Source organism: Grus americana, chromosome 2 (assembly GCF_028858705.1).
Source record: "Grus americana isolate bGruAme1 chromosome 2, bGruAme1.mat, whole genome shotgun sequence".
NCBI classification, from domain to species: Eukaryota; Metazoa; Chordata; class Aves; order Gruiformes; family Gruidae; genus Grus; species Grus americana.
The window spans coordinates 114,697,000-114,715,968 of NC_072853.1; the positions used below are offsets into that span (position 1 = coordinate 114,697,000).

The 18,969-nt window shown below is 41.7% G+C and overlaps 1 protein-coding gene across 12 annotated transcripts in view; it reads left to right on the plus strand.

Annotated features, from left to right (window-relative positions):
- Positions 1 to 353: 353 nt before the first annotated feature.
- LOC129203736 (protein phosphatase 1 regulatory subunit 17-like) overlaps positions 354 to 18,969 on the plus strand; it is a 90,789-nt gene continuing 72,173 nt past the window's right edge. For 6 of the 12 annotated variants that reach the window (XR_008576131.1, XM_054818594.1, XM_054818596.1 and 3 more), the window contains exons 1-5: positions 374 to 491; positions 2,526 to 2,657; positions 14,600 to 14,651; positions 15,470 to 15,556; positions 16,162 to 16,364. Coding sequence is in view for 11 of the 12 variants with exons in the window: in XM_054818594.1 (XP_054674569.1) it covers positions 464 to 491; positions 2,526 to 2,657; positions 14,600 to 14,651; positions 15,470 to 15,556; positions 16,162 to 16,364 (502 nt within the window). In the remaining variant the exon portion in view is untranslated. Of the gene's footprint in view, positions 492 to 2,525; positions 2,658 to 4,778; positions 5,031 to 6,139; positions 6,219 to 14,599; positions 14,652 to 15,469; positions 15,557 to 16,161; positions 16,365 to 18,969 lie in introns of those variants that run through there. The other 6 variants (XM_054818597.1, XM_054818598.1, XM_054818602.1 and 3 more) reach the window with 6 other exon arrangements.

Below are 18,969 nucleotides of genomic sequence, written 5' to 3' on the forward strand. Positions count from 1 at the left end.
GGACATCATCGGGACCTCTTCCCAGCCTGTGTCTGCCTCATCCCACAGGATTGCCCAGAGCATTTTGCATTCGCGTACAACTGTGTGCACAGATAGGTTGGCTTGTGGCATCAACAGGGCAGCAGCTCCCTCAACCGGTCTCACGGGCCCTGAAATCTGTGCCACGTCAACTTCCAGCACCACTTTAAGAAAAAAACTTAACAGTATGAAAATTCCTGAACACGTCTATTCTTGAAAACACTTATGTGACACAGAGTAGACAAAGCATATTTGAAAAACAGGTTTCTTTTTTGCATGAATGGGTGGAGATTATGAAAATATCAGCCCAGGTTAGGCAAATGTTTGTCTTCTCCTTTAGGAATGGGAAAGCTGCGAGAGATTTTCAGAGCTGTTGAGCTGAGATGGGGGAGCTGCTGGAGACTCTCACCTGTCCCTCCTCTGGCTTCTGAAGGAGCGTCAGAGCATGCTCTGCGGTACCCGTCCTGGCCCAGGTAAGCCTTCTTTATTTTCCCTTATTCTTTATTGAAGCTGCATTTGTATTGTAAGCCTGCCCCAGATGAGCGCTGCTGGCAGAAGGGTGATGCCAAGGGAAGTGTCTTTGGAGGATGGACAAAATTCCTTTTCTGCTGTTCCACTGTGTGCAAATGCATCTAATAGAGAGGGAAGGTGTGTCTTAACGCGGCACGACTGTGTCTCTCATAGTACATTACTCCATGTGCATGAGACAATGTTACTACCAGCAGCTAAAGCTTGAAGCTTATGTCACTGAGTAATTAAATATACAGTGTCTAATGATACCACTATCTAAGATATTGAGCCATGTGGTTTTATTGGTCAGGATAAAGTCAGATGAAGTTATTGACTTGCCAACTATATTCTTTGTTTTCTCAGACACAGAGATAGGATTAGCAATTGTTTAAATGACATCTCTGTTTGACTAAGGGACATAAAATATGGCCTACAACACAAAAGATTACATATACTTACAGACCCCCCCCCGTGCATTCCCGGTACGCAAAGCATACTCTTATCAACACAGAAAAGTAAAATGTTTGCCCTCAGGGTTTCCTATGCCAGTTCACAGATGGGAGAAACTAATGTTCGTGATGGCTCTCAGAGTCCAGTGTGGACAAAGCCTGAGCCAAATTCTCAGTGGGTAATTTTCAGTCGACTTTTTCTAGTTTCAGAACTAGACCTGAAGTGACTGTCAGTTAAATCGGAAATAATTTGGGGCAAAATCTGTCTACTTCCAGATGAAAGAAAAATCCATTGAAACTTTGTACTGAAGGGAGAAAGAAGGGAGTAATTATGGCTAAACAGTTGTCAGAGCAATTCTGGTGAACATGTAGTATCTCTAATTGGAGATAGGAGATTGGCCTCATCTGATTTCTCTCCCTATATGCTGACACATACCAAGCATGCTGGCTTCTGACTGAAGTCAGCCCGGCTGCTTGTGAACTAACCTAAAGCTATGTGATTTTTTTTTTCCAAAACCATGGCAAAATCAGGTATGACTACCTGCAAGCAAGCAGAATCAGTGTTTGCTCCTCCATGTTAGGATGTTACTGAGATATTTGTGAAATGCGTACCCATCCCATAACTGGTACTGGCTTTTTGAACTATTATCATCAAATAAGAAGTCTGAGCTCATATGTAAGGGTGGGGTAGGGATATAAAGGTTGGTGAGAACCAGATTCCACTTGAACTGCATTGCTATAAATAGCAACAAATGTAAAAATAATTTGCACTGATGCTATACTTTGAAATGAGCCCCGTAAGAATGACATTGCAAGGGCCAAGACACTTAACTATTGCTGTATCCTTTATGACTTAAAGATCCTAGTTTTACTGAGACAAAAAAAACAAGTGTTCTAAATTCCAGTTATGCAAGTTTAGCCTTGTCCATAAGAGTCAGGGTGAGTTATTCCTGGCCCTGACAATGCTAAAAATAAAAATAGCAGGCCATTTATCTCTTCTGGAATATCTCTTTGTAGCTCTCTTGAAACCAGTGGAAATAGCAGGATGTCTACCATTTATAGATTCAGCATTACCGTATAGAATTTGCGGTCAGGCTGACGTGAGGAGGAAGGGAATGCTGCTTTTCCCATCCCTCTTGTGGTTGTGCAGGATTAATAGAATTAAAGCAACAAAATGCTTTTTACTAAAATAAACAGAGGGCTGAACACAGAGAGGGAACAGACCTATTGATTGGAGCACTGCTTTTCATAGATTATTCACTCTGAGTCATTTTGTCATTCAAGAGACTTACCATTCTGCCTACCTCACTACATCTTTACTGGCCGGTGTACTAATGTTTAAAGAAATGCCAAGAAAACTGTTTCCTAATCAATTTTGTTGCAGAGGAAGGAAAGGATCCTACAGGGCAGGAGGCTGGGACTGAAAGTAAACGAAATGCTAAGTTCAGTTTTCGAGGAGACCTTCGTGTACTCAGGATTTACGTTTGCTTTGGTCTGACGAGACGGCCTGGCACTGGCGTTTCCTATGCTTTCCTGTTGCTGCTGCAGGGTGCATCTGGAAGAGCCCTAAGAGCAGCCCATGGGCAACGCATCCCCACTCTGCACCGCTGCAAGGGGAGACTGAGGACTGGGAAGCCCTGGAGAGTGTTCGGAGGCATGCGGAGAGAGCTGCCAGTCCAGGTATTTGCTCCCATTTCGAGTCCCACCTTCCTCCTCCTCCTTTCTTGACCTGCTTCGTGGGCCGGTGCAGAGAGGGAGGAGGAAAGAGTAGATCCAGGGCTTTATTTCATTGCCAGGTGCTCCGAAAGGGTAGGAAAAGACTGAAGCATGTGTATATAAAGTCCAGTGGTGCTTACTCAGACACCCCAAGGCTAGGGCAGTATTTCTGTGTTTAACACTTGTCCCTCTCCCCAGCAGAACATTCACTGAAGGACCTGGCAGATTCTGTCCCATGGGTAGTTAACTTAGGTGTTTCCGGCAGCCCTAATGGTGAAATAATCCTCAGGGTACGTGAAGACCTTGGTCTGGTGATGTTGCTGTGTGCCTCTAAAACCGGTCTCAAGGGTGCATATTATAGTGCTGCTACAGGGTCTGTAGAGACCCTCTGTAGAGGTGGGACAGCAGAGCAAAGAGGTAACTTCACCCTTTTGCAGAGCTCCCTGTTCTTTGCTCACGATGTTTCCTCAGGGACATGACAGCACTGGACTTGATCTTCCTGTGAACAGTGTTAGAAAACATTCGGGGCTAGGCATGCGCCAGTTGCTTGCTTTAGAAGAAAGACAAAATGCATCTGGGTCCGATGCTTCTCTTGCTCCTACAGCCACCTGTAGGAAACAATTCTGCCGATGTGAGTGGGATTATATTGGTGCAAAGCTACTATTTTATGGACCCTTTGGTGGGCAGCTGAAGGGTTGGTGGTCTTAATTATCCCCACGTACCCACAGACAGTGGTGGTGTAAGGAGAGAGGGAGGTCTGACTGCACCTTCCTTATCAAAGGAAAGCTGCTTATATGGTGCTGGTGCCCTGTCACCGGCTGCGGGCCACTCTCCTGAAGTGGGGAGCCAAGAAGAGTATCCTGGCATGATTTAGCTGCCCTGGCCCCATCAGAGATGTGCCTAGTCCAGTGTTAAGGGAGGAAACAATGTTTTTGTCAAATGTCTGATCTACTGTTCTGGTTAATCCATGCCTAAGATCCTTTGGAAAGAAAACCCTTGATGCATGGATGTGGGCTCACTCTTTGGGATCCCGTTCTTTTTTCACTCAAACCAATGGCAATTTGGCAATTTCTATCCATAGAAGCAGGGTCATACTGTTTGTATTCCATGTCAGTTGAAATAAAAATGATGTGTAACTATATATCTGGCAGAGTTTAAAGCAATAAAAAAGAATTACTGACAATCTAGCAATCTAATAGACAAACAATCATCTGCAATTTGTTTTAGGGAAACAAGACAATTTCCCTGTTCGCTATTAACTGTACTGCACTGGTTCCCACTAGGTCTGCTTAGGGGACCGTTCATTTTGCTCATTTAACTGGATTTTGTATAAAATTAAGGTACTTTATACAGTACTTCTGCAGAATGAAGAGGACACTCAGCTAGATAAAAACTGTTGCATGAAAGCCCAGCAATCATAAGACTTGGCCGCTTCCTATTCCATTCCAGTGATTGTGGAAATTACTTATTCCAGATTACCAGCATATTGATTCAGCTCTAGTACCCCGGGGGGGGGGGGAGTTGGAAAGCTAAATGATCACCATACCTATGCGTTAACTATTTCACAGTAGGTAGCACAAGAAATGCCATTTATTGTGCAGATGTGCAAGATTCTGCCTCTTCCTTCTTCATCTGAAATGCAACATCCTTTACCCTTGTTCTCTTGGTACCAAAGCTGGTGGTTGTTTTACTCGTGATCAGTCACGAGGAGGAACCTGGGACACTCTGTGGCCAGAATATCAAGTTGGGTGTCCTTCACTGCTCCTGGCTGTTTGCAATGCAAATGGGAGGCTTTGTTTCACATAGTGCCATATCCATGGTAACCAAATGAAGACAAGTTTGCATTACTTCCTTAGTAAAGTGTAATCCTTCCCCTGGTACATGTGCCAAAGAGGCATTCAGAGTTAAAGGGACAGCAATATATTTCTTGGAAATGGAAGTAACCAAAGCAACTTCTAGCTATTTTTTTCTCTTTGGATTTTTTTTTTCCTGTTTCAGTTATCGCTGCCCTCACTCCTCCACCCGCTCTTCCCCATCCTGTCTTTTTCTAGCGTTCTCATTGTTAAAAACTAGACTAGTCCCGATTTCTGCTTTCTCTTTGCCCAGAGGCTAAGCAAACATCATCCCTCCGAACTGTCAACTTAAACACCACTTCTTGGCAAACAGCCTTTCCTTGCCCTTCTTGGTATCTTTGAAAGCCAAGGGTGGAAAGCCAAGCCAAGACGACCAGTTCTTGTCCTCCAGTTTTTCAGAGTTTGGGTCTGTGGCAGAGCAGAGGCGCAGATGCATCAGCCTGCAACTATTCCATTATATTAACAACTGGATCAAGCCATACAGGTTGGAGTTATAAATTCTTTTTCATTGTAGTTGTTAAAAATTTTAGAAAGCCTTCTTTTTTTTTTTTTCTTATGATCTTAAAGATATGATAAAAATAATATTATTATTTCTTATATTATTATTTCTGGTTTTAGTTCCTGTTAGAAGAGCTTAATTCCAGATTTAAAGAGCTTTGATTTTTTTTCATAGCTTCATAGACTGTTTCTTTTAACCAGCCAGGGGATGTTTTCTAGCAAAGCGACCAGGCTCAAACTGAGTGTACCTCAAAATTATTGTCATTGTTATTGTTTTCACTGTTGTTTTGTTTCCTTGCTTGTGACAACCTGTGCGCTGAATTTATGCCCTTTCCCTTGTGTATCTGGGAATCTTAAAATACACCTCTTTCTCTCCCTCTTCAGCACAGTCTTATGCTGTTTCAAATGGAAACATCTTTAGCTATTGTTATTTAGCATTATCTGTTATGTTTCTTCTCAGTTAAGAGTGAGCTTACATTGTGATTAAAATGCAGCATGATGATACCATCAGCTTCCAGTTCGGTTATTCACAGTAAGCAACACTGATTGAGACAATCAGCCCTAGGACTTCTGCTTTGAAAAGAGCAGAGCAAGTTGATATTGTGGCCTCCGAGCAGGAATTTCACCAAAAGCTTCACACAGACAGAAACCTACCCAAATTTATATTTACCAACATATGAGGAGGCTTGAAGTGTTATTACAAGCTTTCACTACCTGGCATGCTTCCAGAAAAGCTTCATTCCCTGGAGTGACTTCACTTGTGAATTTTCACATGGATGTTCCAGGGGTGCTTTGGATATCAAACCAAGTGTCCTTCATTTCTTTCAATGCAAATGGCAGGCATGCTGAAGAGACAAAATGAATTACTATCTTCCTACAGTAGCTAGGATTTCAGCGTGCTTAACCAGTCGCAGGTTGATGGGCAGGGAAAGGGGACCTCAACTTCATTTAGTTGCCCAAAGTCAGGGACTAAAGTTGAAGACTGAAAAGGTTTTTGTCATCTCCTTTTGCTTCTAGTAAGACATAGAGAAAATAAGTCATCAGTCTTCAAGCAGTGATTTGTCCCAGTAAATGGCAACTGAAGTGTGTGAATACTGCAGACCAGAAATTTTGATGGCTTCTGCTTGAGGGCACTGTGCTAGCTGCATCTTTCCTCTTGTTTACTGGAGCAGAGGTGGGTAGATAGATACACCATGAGCTTTCTCCCTGATGGAGCTGCTGTAAAAAGCATAGCTAAGCCAGAATGCCAAACACAACTGTGTTACGTGAATGACTCCGCAGTAATAGTATGAAGGATCTTCTTTGCTGTTTTCCTTGCATTCTTTTCTTTTTTTAAATAGTTACCTAAATGCAGTGATTGATTCAGGAACTATATATATGAGTTCATAGAGTTGATACTAGAAACACTTATCATCCTAGTTATGGGATCTGAAAAAAGCATTTGTTTTTTTTCTCCATTCTGTAGTGCAAAAGCATACTTTGTGTTGTGCTGTCATGCCAAAACAGCCTGGTCACCATAAATATGCTCAAATACTTTTCTGTACGGAAATGGAATGTCTTGGGAATTTAATGGCCTTCTTAAGTCAAAGTATTTGAGCTTCGCTGCTACCTCCTAATTCATATCTGTAGAACTACAAGTTTAGTTGCATATTTGTCAATATTAAAGTTAACTGTGTGCTGTCTCCTGCAGTATTAGTGCACCTGGATATGGAGATGTTTGCATTCATAGATGCCTAAAGAAAGTGGATAAATATTAACCAAGTGTGATTGAGTAATCACTTGACAAATGGAAAGGGAAGAGTAATATTAACAGCGCTATCCAGTAGGTACCGTACAGTGTGAGGAATATGGTGTGAAGCTGATGAAGTTCAAGATCCTGTTTCAGTGAAACAAACACACTTTACTGTAGTTGGTGGCAAGAAGAACGGTTCTGTTAAATGCTGGCAACCAAAGTGAGACAAATCTGTCTGGGAACCTGCCATAAACTGTTTATGTGTTTTTTTCAATTTTTAGAAACTTTTAATTTCTTGCATTCTGTAGTAAAGATCTGGTATAAATTTCTCACTGATGCAGAGTTCTCAATTTCTACCTTGAAACCTCCTTGGAGGGGAGGGGGAGAGGTAAGAAAGAGGGGGGAAAAAAAAAAAAGAGGTTTCCAAGATGTTCTCAGTGTGTTATCAAATGAACAAAACACACAGAACATGGAAACCAGCCAGTCATTCATTCCATCGACAGATTTGCAGAGCTAAATTTGCTTCTGGAGAGCAGTTAGAAATTAAAACACACAGATGATGAGTGGTGCTGGCACCCAAACTGTGATCAAGAGGACACTCTTGTCTGAAAAGATGTACCCTATCAGATTAATCATTATGTGTTAATTAATTTGAAATCAAAAGGATGTCTTCTGCTGTCTATGCACAGGAAATTAATGGTGATAGCACTAATTAAATGTAATGGAAGTTACCTCTGTACTTCCCACATCTGGGGCCAAACTCTTTATTGCCCTTCATGTTGTGTCATTTATAGTTCAGTCCCATTGTAGCATCTTACCCTCGTTGTGCCCTGCTGTAAATGGCTGTGCAAGACATCAGGCAATGGAGAATCAGGCCGGTGGATTACTCAGCTGGGAAATAAGCTCATTTCAATTAAACTAGCTCTAAACTTTGACTTCTAACCCTGAGAAGGTGTGTCACTGTGTGTCCTCTGCTGTGAGTCATCCTATCATGAAAAAAATGGTCATTCTGCCTCACTCTCCCCCTTTACTCCCCAAAAACACTACTGTCCTTTCTTTGACCTCCTCCTGCTGCCCAGGCATTTCTCCTGGCAACTTCACCAACAGGTGGGAGGCTCCATTTCCTTAATTTTTTTTTTTCTCTGACCGAATGCAGCTACAGGTATTTTTCTCACCATTCTTGTGTAACTGAAATGCTCAGACCGAAAGGAATTGAAGAGGCCACAGGAAGCAAGAAAAGACTCTGGACTCTCTCTGCCAAAGGACTCGGGAACACAGTTCCTGCTGTATATCCCATCCTCTGCAAAAAGGAGATTGCTGACCTGTTCTTTCAGTCTGTTACTTACGGCTTTTTATTAGTCTTCCGGTCTCCTAAAAAGCAATAATAGAAAATGTACACCCACTGATTTCAACCCTGTTATGAAATGACAAATGACTAACTAAAACTAAAAATCTAAGTTATTTCAAAGGATGTTAAGTATCTTGGTTTATTTGTCCTGAAAAACATCCATAAAAGGGACAGCAAAGCAATTTTTTTCCCACCTTAACTGTTAATAGTTTTCTCTCTGGCATCACATCTGGCTGTTGTATGTGACTACAGCAGACCTAGACATTGCTGCTTTGGCTTCTCAAGCCAGGACAGTCATAAAACCACTTCTCTGTTAGCTGCAGCTCATCTTGGAGAATGAGCTCTTTGCTCAGGAAGTGGTGGCAGTGCCCCAGGTAATGCAGATAAAGTAAGGGCAGGGGATCTTCAGTTTTCAGGCTTGCTTTGTGAGATGGCATCAGACCCAGGCCAACGGATCGGCCATAGCCCTGAGATGGACAAGGGAGGGATTCTGTTATACCGCAGAGCATCGTGGACATACCTAGATGAAGACTCTCCACTGTCAAAAGTGGTAGACCACCACTGCTTGGTAAGACTAGAAAAAAGGATTTTGCAGATTCTCAGCATTCCATGGCAACTGAGGGTAGTGTCAGGGGTTTTTTTTTTCTGTACTAGTGTGCTCATACTGGTGACGAGCATTCGTGCTTTGCTTTTAATCACTTAACTCTATATTCATGGTTATTCTCTATCTTTTGTTCTTGCCCACAGAAGTTCTGGTGGAATCTGTGCACCTGTTTGTAGTCCCTCTTAAAATGTTGAGTTTGCATAAATCGATTGTTTCCCCAGGCCAGTTTATAAGTGTCAGGTACTTAAATCGATACTCAATGTAACACTTGTGGTTGCGGTTTGCCTCCTTTCTCTTCATTGGATGGGGAAAAAATCACCATGTGTTGCAAAATCTCATCTTGTTTTCATCAAAAATTCGCCTTTGTTCTACTGTTCTCACTTCTGCCAGGGTAGATGTGCTGCTTGTCAGGTTATGTCACCTAACACCCGGGATCGTCTGACTAGCCGTCCCAGAGCTCTGTGTTTAGTCCAAGGCTAGGCCGCTGCTTTGGTCAGTGGAGAAGAAGCACTCCCAAAGAGCCCCTTGTCTCTTCCTCCTAATGCAGGTGAACTGCCACTTTGCATCAACCATAAAGGGAACCTAAAAGACTGGTTTAGAGTAAATATGCTGGTTTAATCTGCAGTGCACCAGTAATGAGCTTTCATGGTTACAGCTAGGTAGAGATTGACAGTGTTAAAGCAGCTTTGTTGTTCTGTAGTGTATAAAAAAAACCCCAAAAAACCAAACAACCACCAAACCCAAAACCCAAAAGACAGGGTAACCTTGCAAATCCATATATACTGTATTCTACACATCAAAGTTAGATCTCTGAAGACTTGAGTGTAAAGACTTCTGATTGCTGCAGCCTTCCCTTGTCTTTTTGCTGTGTTAACGAGAGTTGCACCATTGAATCGTGATAATGCAACGAAAACGCCTCCCTCTTTATCTTACCTCTGACTGAGCCACCTTGCAGATCAGCACTTTCCTCCCTCCCTCCTCTGTCACAGAGAGCAAGGTGGCTCCTTAAACTGATGGTCCCCGTGGCTTTGGTTAAACCTGAAGGAAAAGAAGCCAGCCCGTAGCATTTTTCAGCAATGAGCTAAATACTTCTGAGCCATCTTAGCTTGCCTTTGGGTTGAAAAAAACCTGAATGGAAAGGCAGGAGAGCTGGGATCTGTTCCTGGCTCTGCTGCAGGCTTCCTGCATGGCCTTGGGCAAACAAGGTTGATGACTTGTGCTGCGCTTACCCTGCATGGTAAAAAAGAGGCAATAATCCTCCCTCCGCACAAGAGTGGACTGTCTCTCCCATTCCAAGCTATGCAGGAACTGTGCATCGGGATGCATTCATGCAGAATCAGAAAAGCTAGTTTTCCATTTTCTGTAGGACTGCTGGATACTTCCAGAATATGGACAACTGGCAGATAATACAGACAAATGAATAATTCAGGATTTTATTTTGCCTTCCAAATTTGGTTAAAAAAAGCTCTCAGATTACTAATGGAAATTACTATATCCTTCTCCCAATATTTCTTGTGCATTCCAGGATTCACCAAGAATGAAGCCGTACAATGAGGTGGTTAATTGCTGTAAACTGATCTGGCAATATTTTACCTAAGTGCTCTGCTTTTTATTTTTAGAAGACCCTATAGAAGAAAATATTCATCACTGGTTGAATACTTGTGTTTTGCAAGTTTGGATCACATCATTACTTAATTAGTTGTTACCTGATTTCTACAATAGGAAATACAAAATCTGCAATATTGAAGTTTCCTGTAGGAAAACAGTGACCCCCTGAAAACTCAGAACAAAGCTTTGGCTGATTTCAACCAAGGAATGAGCTTTTTCTTTTGTTGACCTACATCAAAATACTCTTTCACAACTATTCAGTCTGAACTGACGTGTTTGCTTATGACCCAGTGCCTCACGAGAAATGTATCTCGGCACTCTGTTCAGTTCCAGAGTATGCTTTGAAGGGTAGCATTTCCCATCCTGTGTCTGGATAGGTTTCTGCTCAAGCTGCCCACTACATCATGGGAATTTTACAATGTTGGGTGCCCCAAGGGAGATGTAGCCTGCTGCAAAAGCATAATTTATGACGCAAACTGTGGTTACACATACCTACAACTCCATGAGGCGATGTGCTGCTTCAGGGAAATATAGTTTAACCTTGTACTTACTTAAACTTGAATATGTTTTTTTTAACCAAAATTCTGAATTTTTTTTAACTTTTTTTACCTTCTTTGGGATAAAAATAAAGTCTGAAAGACTGGTATTTCCCATGAACTCTTCAGTAAGACTTCATGCATTTGCCGCTTAAGCAAATGTGGTTGAAGTGTATTTGGTTAGAGGCAGGGCTGTGCCAGAGAAGCAAAAAAAAAAAACAAACCCCAAAACCCAAACCAAAACAAACAAACAAACAAAAAACCCCAAAAAACAAAACAACCAGCCTTTTGAATGATTGGAGGTGTGGTGAGGAGCAAAAAATAGCAGTAATCTTATGTAACAGCATAGCAGCATTTTCCAGTGGCAAGGTAAGGCCAAGTCAACCAAACTCATGAAGTGTAGGGCTTGCTATTATTACTGGTGTCGATAATAATTACCATGTCACCATGCAGACATGGATCAGCTGAGAGCTACCGTACAGCTGCCTCTTATGTGATGCACTGAAAGGGCTTTTTCTTCCCTTCCTCTCACTCCTGCCCTGGATAAGCTGATTTAATTAGATTCTTAGTAAAATTTAAGTTCAGAAGTGACAGACTTTACTCATGCAGAACGCTAAAATTTTACGGTCTTTGACTTCAGCACAAACGCGAGATTTGAATCTCAACACTTAACGGAGGCTGATGTATGTTGAGGAAAAAGTAGATGTGTTCACAGGCAGGAAAGAAGGTGACCCTATGGCTTTGTTTTTCTACCAGCCATCCCCACGCAGCTCATCCATGCCCTGAGTGCCCTGTGCTGTGCGTGCCCATCGGGCTGCCTCCCTCACCTCACCTCTTCTCAGAAAAGAGCAGCTGTTCTTTTGAGGATTTAATGTCTTTGTCTTTTTTTTAATGGTTTTAATCTTACAGTATATCTACAAGTTGGGGATAAACCTCAAGGTCAAGGGCAGGCAGGTAAGACAGAGCATCGTTTGTCATTTCTAATAAGGACTGCTTAACTACAAAATATCGAACACCACAGACCTCTGAGGGGGGGAGTTATTGGGAAAAGCTGATATTCATGGGTAAGCTGTATATTTTTTTCCTCTATTTAGAGCCCTAATGAGAAGATTTTCACATGAGGTCTTCAAGAGAAGTCTTAGGCTTACTTTCTCCACTGGCCTAATTTGATTCTCTTCCATTGAAGGAGTGGAGGTTTCTAGGACAGGTTGGCACAGTGGTCTGGAAGTTATGGTACAAGAGTTTCAGGTGACTGAAATTCTGCCTGAATGCAGAACTTCTCACTTGTTCTCACCTACTTTCCTGATCTGCTGAATGTAGTGAATTCAGAGATTTTTTTTTTTTTTTTTTTTTTGGAAAGGAGCCAGAAGCCCAAATCACCTCACACCTCCTTATGTATTCCTGAAAATGTTCACATTTTTAGCACTTTTGGAAGCCCAAAATATTGTTTAACAGTGCTTCCATATTTACAGTTTTTGTTTATTGGGTTCATAAGTAAGAGATGCAGTTCAACAATATGTGGTTTAATCTTTTCTCCTGATAATCAGAGATTACTGAGGCTAAAATGCTCTGTCTTCCCTCAAGTATCAGAGGCCACATTTTGCTTCGCAAAATATATTATTCATAAGCAAAGATATACTTAGATGTGCAGTAAACAGAGCACCAATTAGCACCACAGTTGGTTTACAAAGTATTTTTTGTTTGTTTGTTTGTTTGTTTTCATAAGGTTTTCTGACAGATTTCTAAAGGGCATTATTTCCCCCAAAGTATCTTCCAGTTTGGTAATGAGATTCAGTGTTTCTTGTGTCAGGAACAAAATACTTACACAGATCAGGAAATGTAAATACTGTACCCTCCCCATTACTATTTGTGCGACCTCTTAAATATGGAGAAAACAATCTCTATTATTTCAAAATGTCAAGCTCTCTAATGAGGAACTTCTCATGAGAGTCATCTCATTGGAGAAAGAAGCGGAGACTCTAACCATGAGTGAAGTGGCCCATCTTGCACTACCTGCAAGCGCAAAGTTTGTCCAAGTCACGAGGTGGACACGGGATCCTGAGCAGTTTACTGTCACTTAACAGGTCGGATGGCTTAGCCTTGGTCGCAGTACGTTGGCATGTTCTTGACCCACAGCAGTGCAGGACAATTCAGCTTACTTTAGCCTACAACAAAAGATAGTTAAGGTGTCGTACCCAGAGTTTACCTGGTTTGAGGGTACAGCCACACCAGCTGCTGCCTCTCACCCAACCTGCAGCAACCTATCAAGTTCTGCCCACCCGATCACGAGTCTCAACCCTTGGTTTTTGGTGACCTGCTATTTCCTACACCTTCTGCAAACACCAGTATTCTCATCATTAAATGATTTACTTAACACCCTGACCAGTGTTTCAGAGTGCTAGGTTTTTAACTTGTATTCATTCAGTCCCAACAGTATGAGATACTGAGGAAATCACAGCAGCAGCCAGTTTGTGGTATAATGTTCTGTTGCAGAGAGGAGTGCCTACGTGCTGCTAGGGAAAAATTGTATTAAGTCTCACTTTAAAATCTGATTTTTTACATTCTTAAGCATTTTTATAGTGAATATACAGCTTCTGTTGGCACGTGAGTAGGAAATGGCATACAGCAAGAAGCTGATTCTTATTCAAATTATGCTCGGTTTGCTGCTAGAAAGTCTGGTTTATGTTACCACAGCGTATTACAGGATGTCAGTAACCTTTATGTTCTCAATTTGGATGGATATCCTTGCACTGAGTAAGCCAGAAGGAACTTATGTTAGAATTTACGAGCGGAAGAATAATCCAGTAGAGAATGTGAAAGGATGTTTTCTCCTTCTTTATTGACACAATTTTGTTAAATAGAAAACTTTAAAAGCTAGACAGAAAGTACTCTTCTTGTGGAACGCAGAAGGATATCTACTGCGCTCTTAGGCAAATGCTACCCCAGATTTCAGAGGATTAACAAGTGTGTTATTTCAGTGTTAGGAGGGGAAGTGATGACTACAGGGATTGCATATTTGGATCTGACTTATTCCCATTTCGTCATCGTGAAATGATGAAATGTATACCTTACAGCTTATAGGTATAGCACACTTGGGAGTCCAGTAAACAATGTTAGCAGTTCTTGGAGAAATATTTTCTCCTCCAGAAACTTGCAATTGTCCTGCAACTGTCTCACTCTGCTCAAACACGTTTAGAGCATGATGCAAAGCCCGGAGAAATCAATAGTAAAATACTCACAATATTTCAGTGAATTACACCTGAAAAGCTGTTATACACAAAAAAGTTGTACCAGCACGTGCTGGAATGAGGATTTAAAATAATATATTTTAAAAGCATTTCTTTTACTCAAAAAGCAGGGATTAAAAAGCATTTTCATCATATTTGCTGTATGTATATCTTCAACAGCTCTGCAGCAGATGGTGGAACCCAATTCATAGTGTTTACTTTTAAATAGCAGGGGCTTAGGGTGTACCACTACCTGTTTATGAAATATAAAGGTGCCTGTTTTCCCCTTCTTTGAATATGTATTACCTTTATTTATGACTAACGTCTACTGTGAGTTGAGCTTCCCACAATGCTATTGTTCTGCAACTTTGATACTTGGTTTAAAATGTTTCCTTATATAATACAATCAGTCTTTTGGTCTTTAGTTTGACACATTTCTGTTTTGAGGGGAAAAAAAAAAGGTAAGAAAATAAATTATTTTTATTTCTTCTTGTTTGCAGTTTCCTTGTCAGTACCAGAAATGGTACAAATGACTGTGCAATGCTACAGGAGGTAGGTGTCAGATACCATAGAGATCTATTATAAATTCTTTTTTTTTTCCTTTTCTTTTTGACAAAAGGAGGAATTTTAGGTTTTGGGGGGTTTTTTCTTCTCTTGAACTGATAGCAACAGTGTTAGTTCAAAAATCTACATATCCCTCAAGGCCTGCTTCAGATGTGAGCTGATGGATAACCTGCAACTATAAAATGATCAATGCAATGCTTCCGCTGTATATACACATTTGCTACTGATCTTGATAGGTATGTGTAGGTAAAATTAAGCTTGGGTGTAACAAAAGCATGTCATCTTACCTATTGAGAAAGACTACCATGTTGCAGGATGTTCTTTTTGCAGTGAGCGGGCTCTCAAAAGCAGTTATTTCTCTGCAGATTAGCAGATACAAACACAATGAGCAGCAAACCACAGAATTGTTCTCAGGTGCTGCTCCTGCTGCTGCAACTCATTGTGCCTTGTCTCTCCAAAACTTTGTTAAGAGCAATTATATCTTTTGAAGTAGGTGGCTAGAGAAACCGTGCTCCCTAAAGGTTCCCCAAAGATTCACCATCTGTCAAAAGTGAGCCATTCTGCCACCTTTATAATTAGCATTTACTGGTACCTCACACCTACGTTCTCACACCTACTGTAACATACTGTTCTTGAGAATAAGCGTATTGCCACGCTCTCATGCCGACTCTTCTTCTAAGGCATTGCTATTGTGTGCCGTTATAAACCAAGACAAAATGCAAATGTTTACTCTAGGAAAGAATCATAATGACATCCCAGAGGAGCACATGAGTAAACACATTTCATTGTTGCTTTTTTCCAACCAGGTCCCTGCAAGAGTTTTCGGAAAGTCCGGTTATGTCAAGATGCAACAGTCTCAGCTCTTCCCACTCACTCACTGGTGCACCCCAGAGGTTAGTTATTTCCATGTATTTCCAGCGAGGAATACAAGGAATTAGCCCATTTAGAGGCCAACAAATGTATGACTTTGAATAAGCAGTTCAAGGTCTTAGTTTGTAAAAGGCATCTCCTCTTTCATCTTAACAAGATCAAAATGACCTTCTTAATAACAGGTGTCTGATCTCAAATGTATTTGTACCAGTAAAAAAAAAAAAAACTACACACAAAACCAAACAACCTACCTGAAACTTCAGTGGGCTTTGAATCCACGTGAAGGTGAAAGGCTGCAAGGTCTTACGGCAGCTGCAGCATGCCTTGTCTGTACTGCGTCTAGAGAGAAGTAAGCCTGCAGAGCTGTGAACCCACACCTTTTATTAATGTTCCTCTTGCGAAGCTATCTAGATCCCATGCCACCAAATTCCTCTGGGGGGAGGAACGTGTGTTAATCTCTTAGCAAAGTGGCTGAAAATTACTCCTTTCACTTAAGCAGTTCTCCCCACAAGAGGGGGAAAAGAAGTGAAGAGAATTATTTAACAAATACAAAACCATATGAAAGCTACTGCAGGAGAAAAGTGGTACCAAGACAGTGGTGTAAATAATCCTGATGTTTTCACCACAGCATCACTGAATGGCTGGCACTCTGGGAGAAGGATCCGGTGGAGATTCTTCTTGATTTGGGGTTTGGTACAGAAGAACCTGATGTCTGCACTAAAATCCCTCCTCGGTTCCTCAGTGGTACTTCTGTAGCAAAAGGGATCAACGTCCGAGTGTTTTTGGAAGCTCAGAAGCAGCGAATGGATGTTGAGAGACCAAACCTATATGGTAAGGAAAGACATTTTGGCAAAAAGAGGAATTTTAGCCAGGAGGTAAAATAAATAGCAGGGGGGACTGAGAGGGTAGGGAAGAAGAGGCTAATGAAATAAAAAACATGAAAAAAGGACACGTATTCAGGAGACATCGAAGATCCTCATATATGCCTTTGTGGCAATGATACTTCTTAATGTGTACCTCTCCTCAGCTGTGGACTCTGATTTATGTGCTGAAGCTACCAGCTTGTGGCATTTTAAAACATAACTGCCCATCCCTTGTAAGACCTACCCCACCACCAGAGATTGTCGTTGGTGTCGCAGAGGTTGCATAATTGAACATGGGTCCCCTGCCCCAGTCACTTCACCAGCAACGCATACCCACCATCATGGGCGGTGCGAGCCAATACACAGGATTTTGAATTCAGCCAGGCCAGACGTGGGCTTGCATTCCGTTTCCCCCTTGGTGAGAGCAGGACCCCCCTCACAGGGAAACATGGTGAGCAGATGACAAGGTCTTAACTTCCCATGACTAGAGCTGCCAGAGCTTGTACATCAGACTCACAAATCCTTAACTAAAACCTAACAGTTTTGTGGTTCAAATATGCCCTAAGATGTAGATGAGGATTGTATTTTAAGAACAATAAAATCCCAGCATTTAAGGCACACAGTCTTGATTTTTATTCATTTAGATGGTTTTAGTTCTCATGTTGTGTATTTTGCAGTTGAGAAGGTCCTCACCCTAAAGATATATCTGCGTTAAAATAGCATTGTTAATTTGCTGGTATATCACCCATCTGAAAAGTCCAATTTTGACACCATTTCCCCTCATGTTCACTGCACAGGATAGCCAGATGGCTCTTGAAATCTTCTGTTTATTTAAGATGCTCAGCGAAGCAGGATCTCTCGCAGAGCCCATGCATTCCCATTTAGAATTACACCAAGGAAGCAGTATGGATGGAATGAGAATTGAAACAGAAATGTCAGAGCATTGTGGAAAATGTGTTTTCCTCTCTCTCTGCTCTCTTTTTTTTTTATAGCAAGCCCCGTGCACACATTTCAATATTTACAGCAAACTGACACATCAAACAGGTTTCTCAGCTCTCACTTTCTCTCTCTCTCTGTAATTCCCCAGAGAGAGGGAACAGAGGTAATCAGTATGAGTGGATGGTGGATGGAGACCTCAGGGAAGAAGGTAGCGAACTAGGAGGGAATGAGAGCAGAGAAAGAGCCTCTGAGGGAAGGAGTTTGCAGAGTGAAGGCAGGCAGTGGTAAGCCAAGATGTGAATTTAATGACTCGTCTTGCAGTCATCCTGAATGGGAGCATTCTTAGTACATGTTAATGGCTTATCTGTATGGGGGAGTTGCTGTGAAGTAAGATAAGATTTGAATTTCTGTTTCGGTGGCTGTAATGTCCATCAAAACATATTATCTTGCTTTTGACAGTTTGGGAGGGGTTTTTCACACCATCTGCTTAGGCCTCCTAAGTATGTGCCTGGGCTGGGAACATTTAGTCCAGAGAGGTGGGATTCATCCTTCAGAGATACTTACCTCTTTCCTTTTCACTGACCGCATATTTCCTTAATGCGGTGATTAACCTCAGCCTGGTTCACTGCGCCAAATTACAGGCATTTAGCTGAAGCACCATAGCAAGGAGCTTAACCACTGTAGAGTCTTTCTATCTCCATAGCAAGTGGAGAGAGTCGGGCAAGTCCTGCGGTGATCATCCAGCCACCACTTAGAAGAAGCCAGTCTGTCTCAGTGACCACGTAGGTAATCTTGCACAAGTACCTTCTGCAGCTGGTGTTCCAGGAGAGGACTTACAGCTAAAAAGGGATGTATCAGGTTTAGTATACAATCGCCTGTGGAATATCCTCAAATGGCACTTGTTTGCAAACTGTTTTTTTTCCAATCTTGCAAACCTTAGGTTGTCTAATGATTTTGCAGTGAGGTACAGCAAGAAGGAGGAATGGCAAATTTATGTTTATTAGATTTTAAAATGAGCCAGCTCTTCTAAAGCAGAAGCCTACATTCCCTGTAATGGCAATGAAAATAGATGCTTTTGAAGGCCTCCAGTAGAAGACCCAGAAAAAGACCCTTCTCTGTTAATTAAGTAGAAGGTTCAGATCTGGAGATGTTCCATGGCATTTACCTCTCCAGGAAAAATTTAGGGAACTCCAGACTCCTTACTCTCTGAGAACTGCTTCACCAGGGTACTGAAATGAAAGTGCCAAAATGCGGCAGACTCTAGAGATTCCAAGACCGTATTGAACCACTGTACCCGGAGACGTGCTGGATGAATTCAGTTATTGTCACCCTGTGGTTTATTATCACTGAACAATTTCAATGCAAATACAGTCTGAATCCCTTTCATTTGTCTCTACTAATGGAAAAGGAAGAAATTGTGGAATCTGAATTAGTGAATGCCTGAGAGGTTATCTTATTGTCAGTTTACTTTCTCCTGTTCTCTGAATCAGCAGAGAAAGTTAATTGACTTAGTGTGCCGTGCATTACTCTGAGAAAGTGAGAGATAAGGAGAAAGATTATAAATATAATATGGAAGACAAGAAACCTGGAGGAAAAAAGGAGGACAGGGAGGTGAGAGAGACCAAGGACTTCCA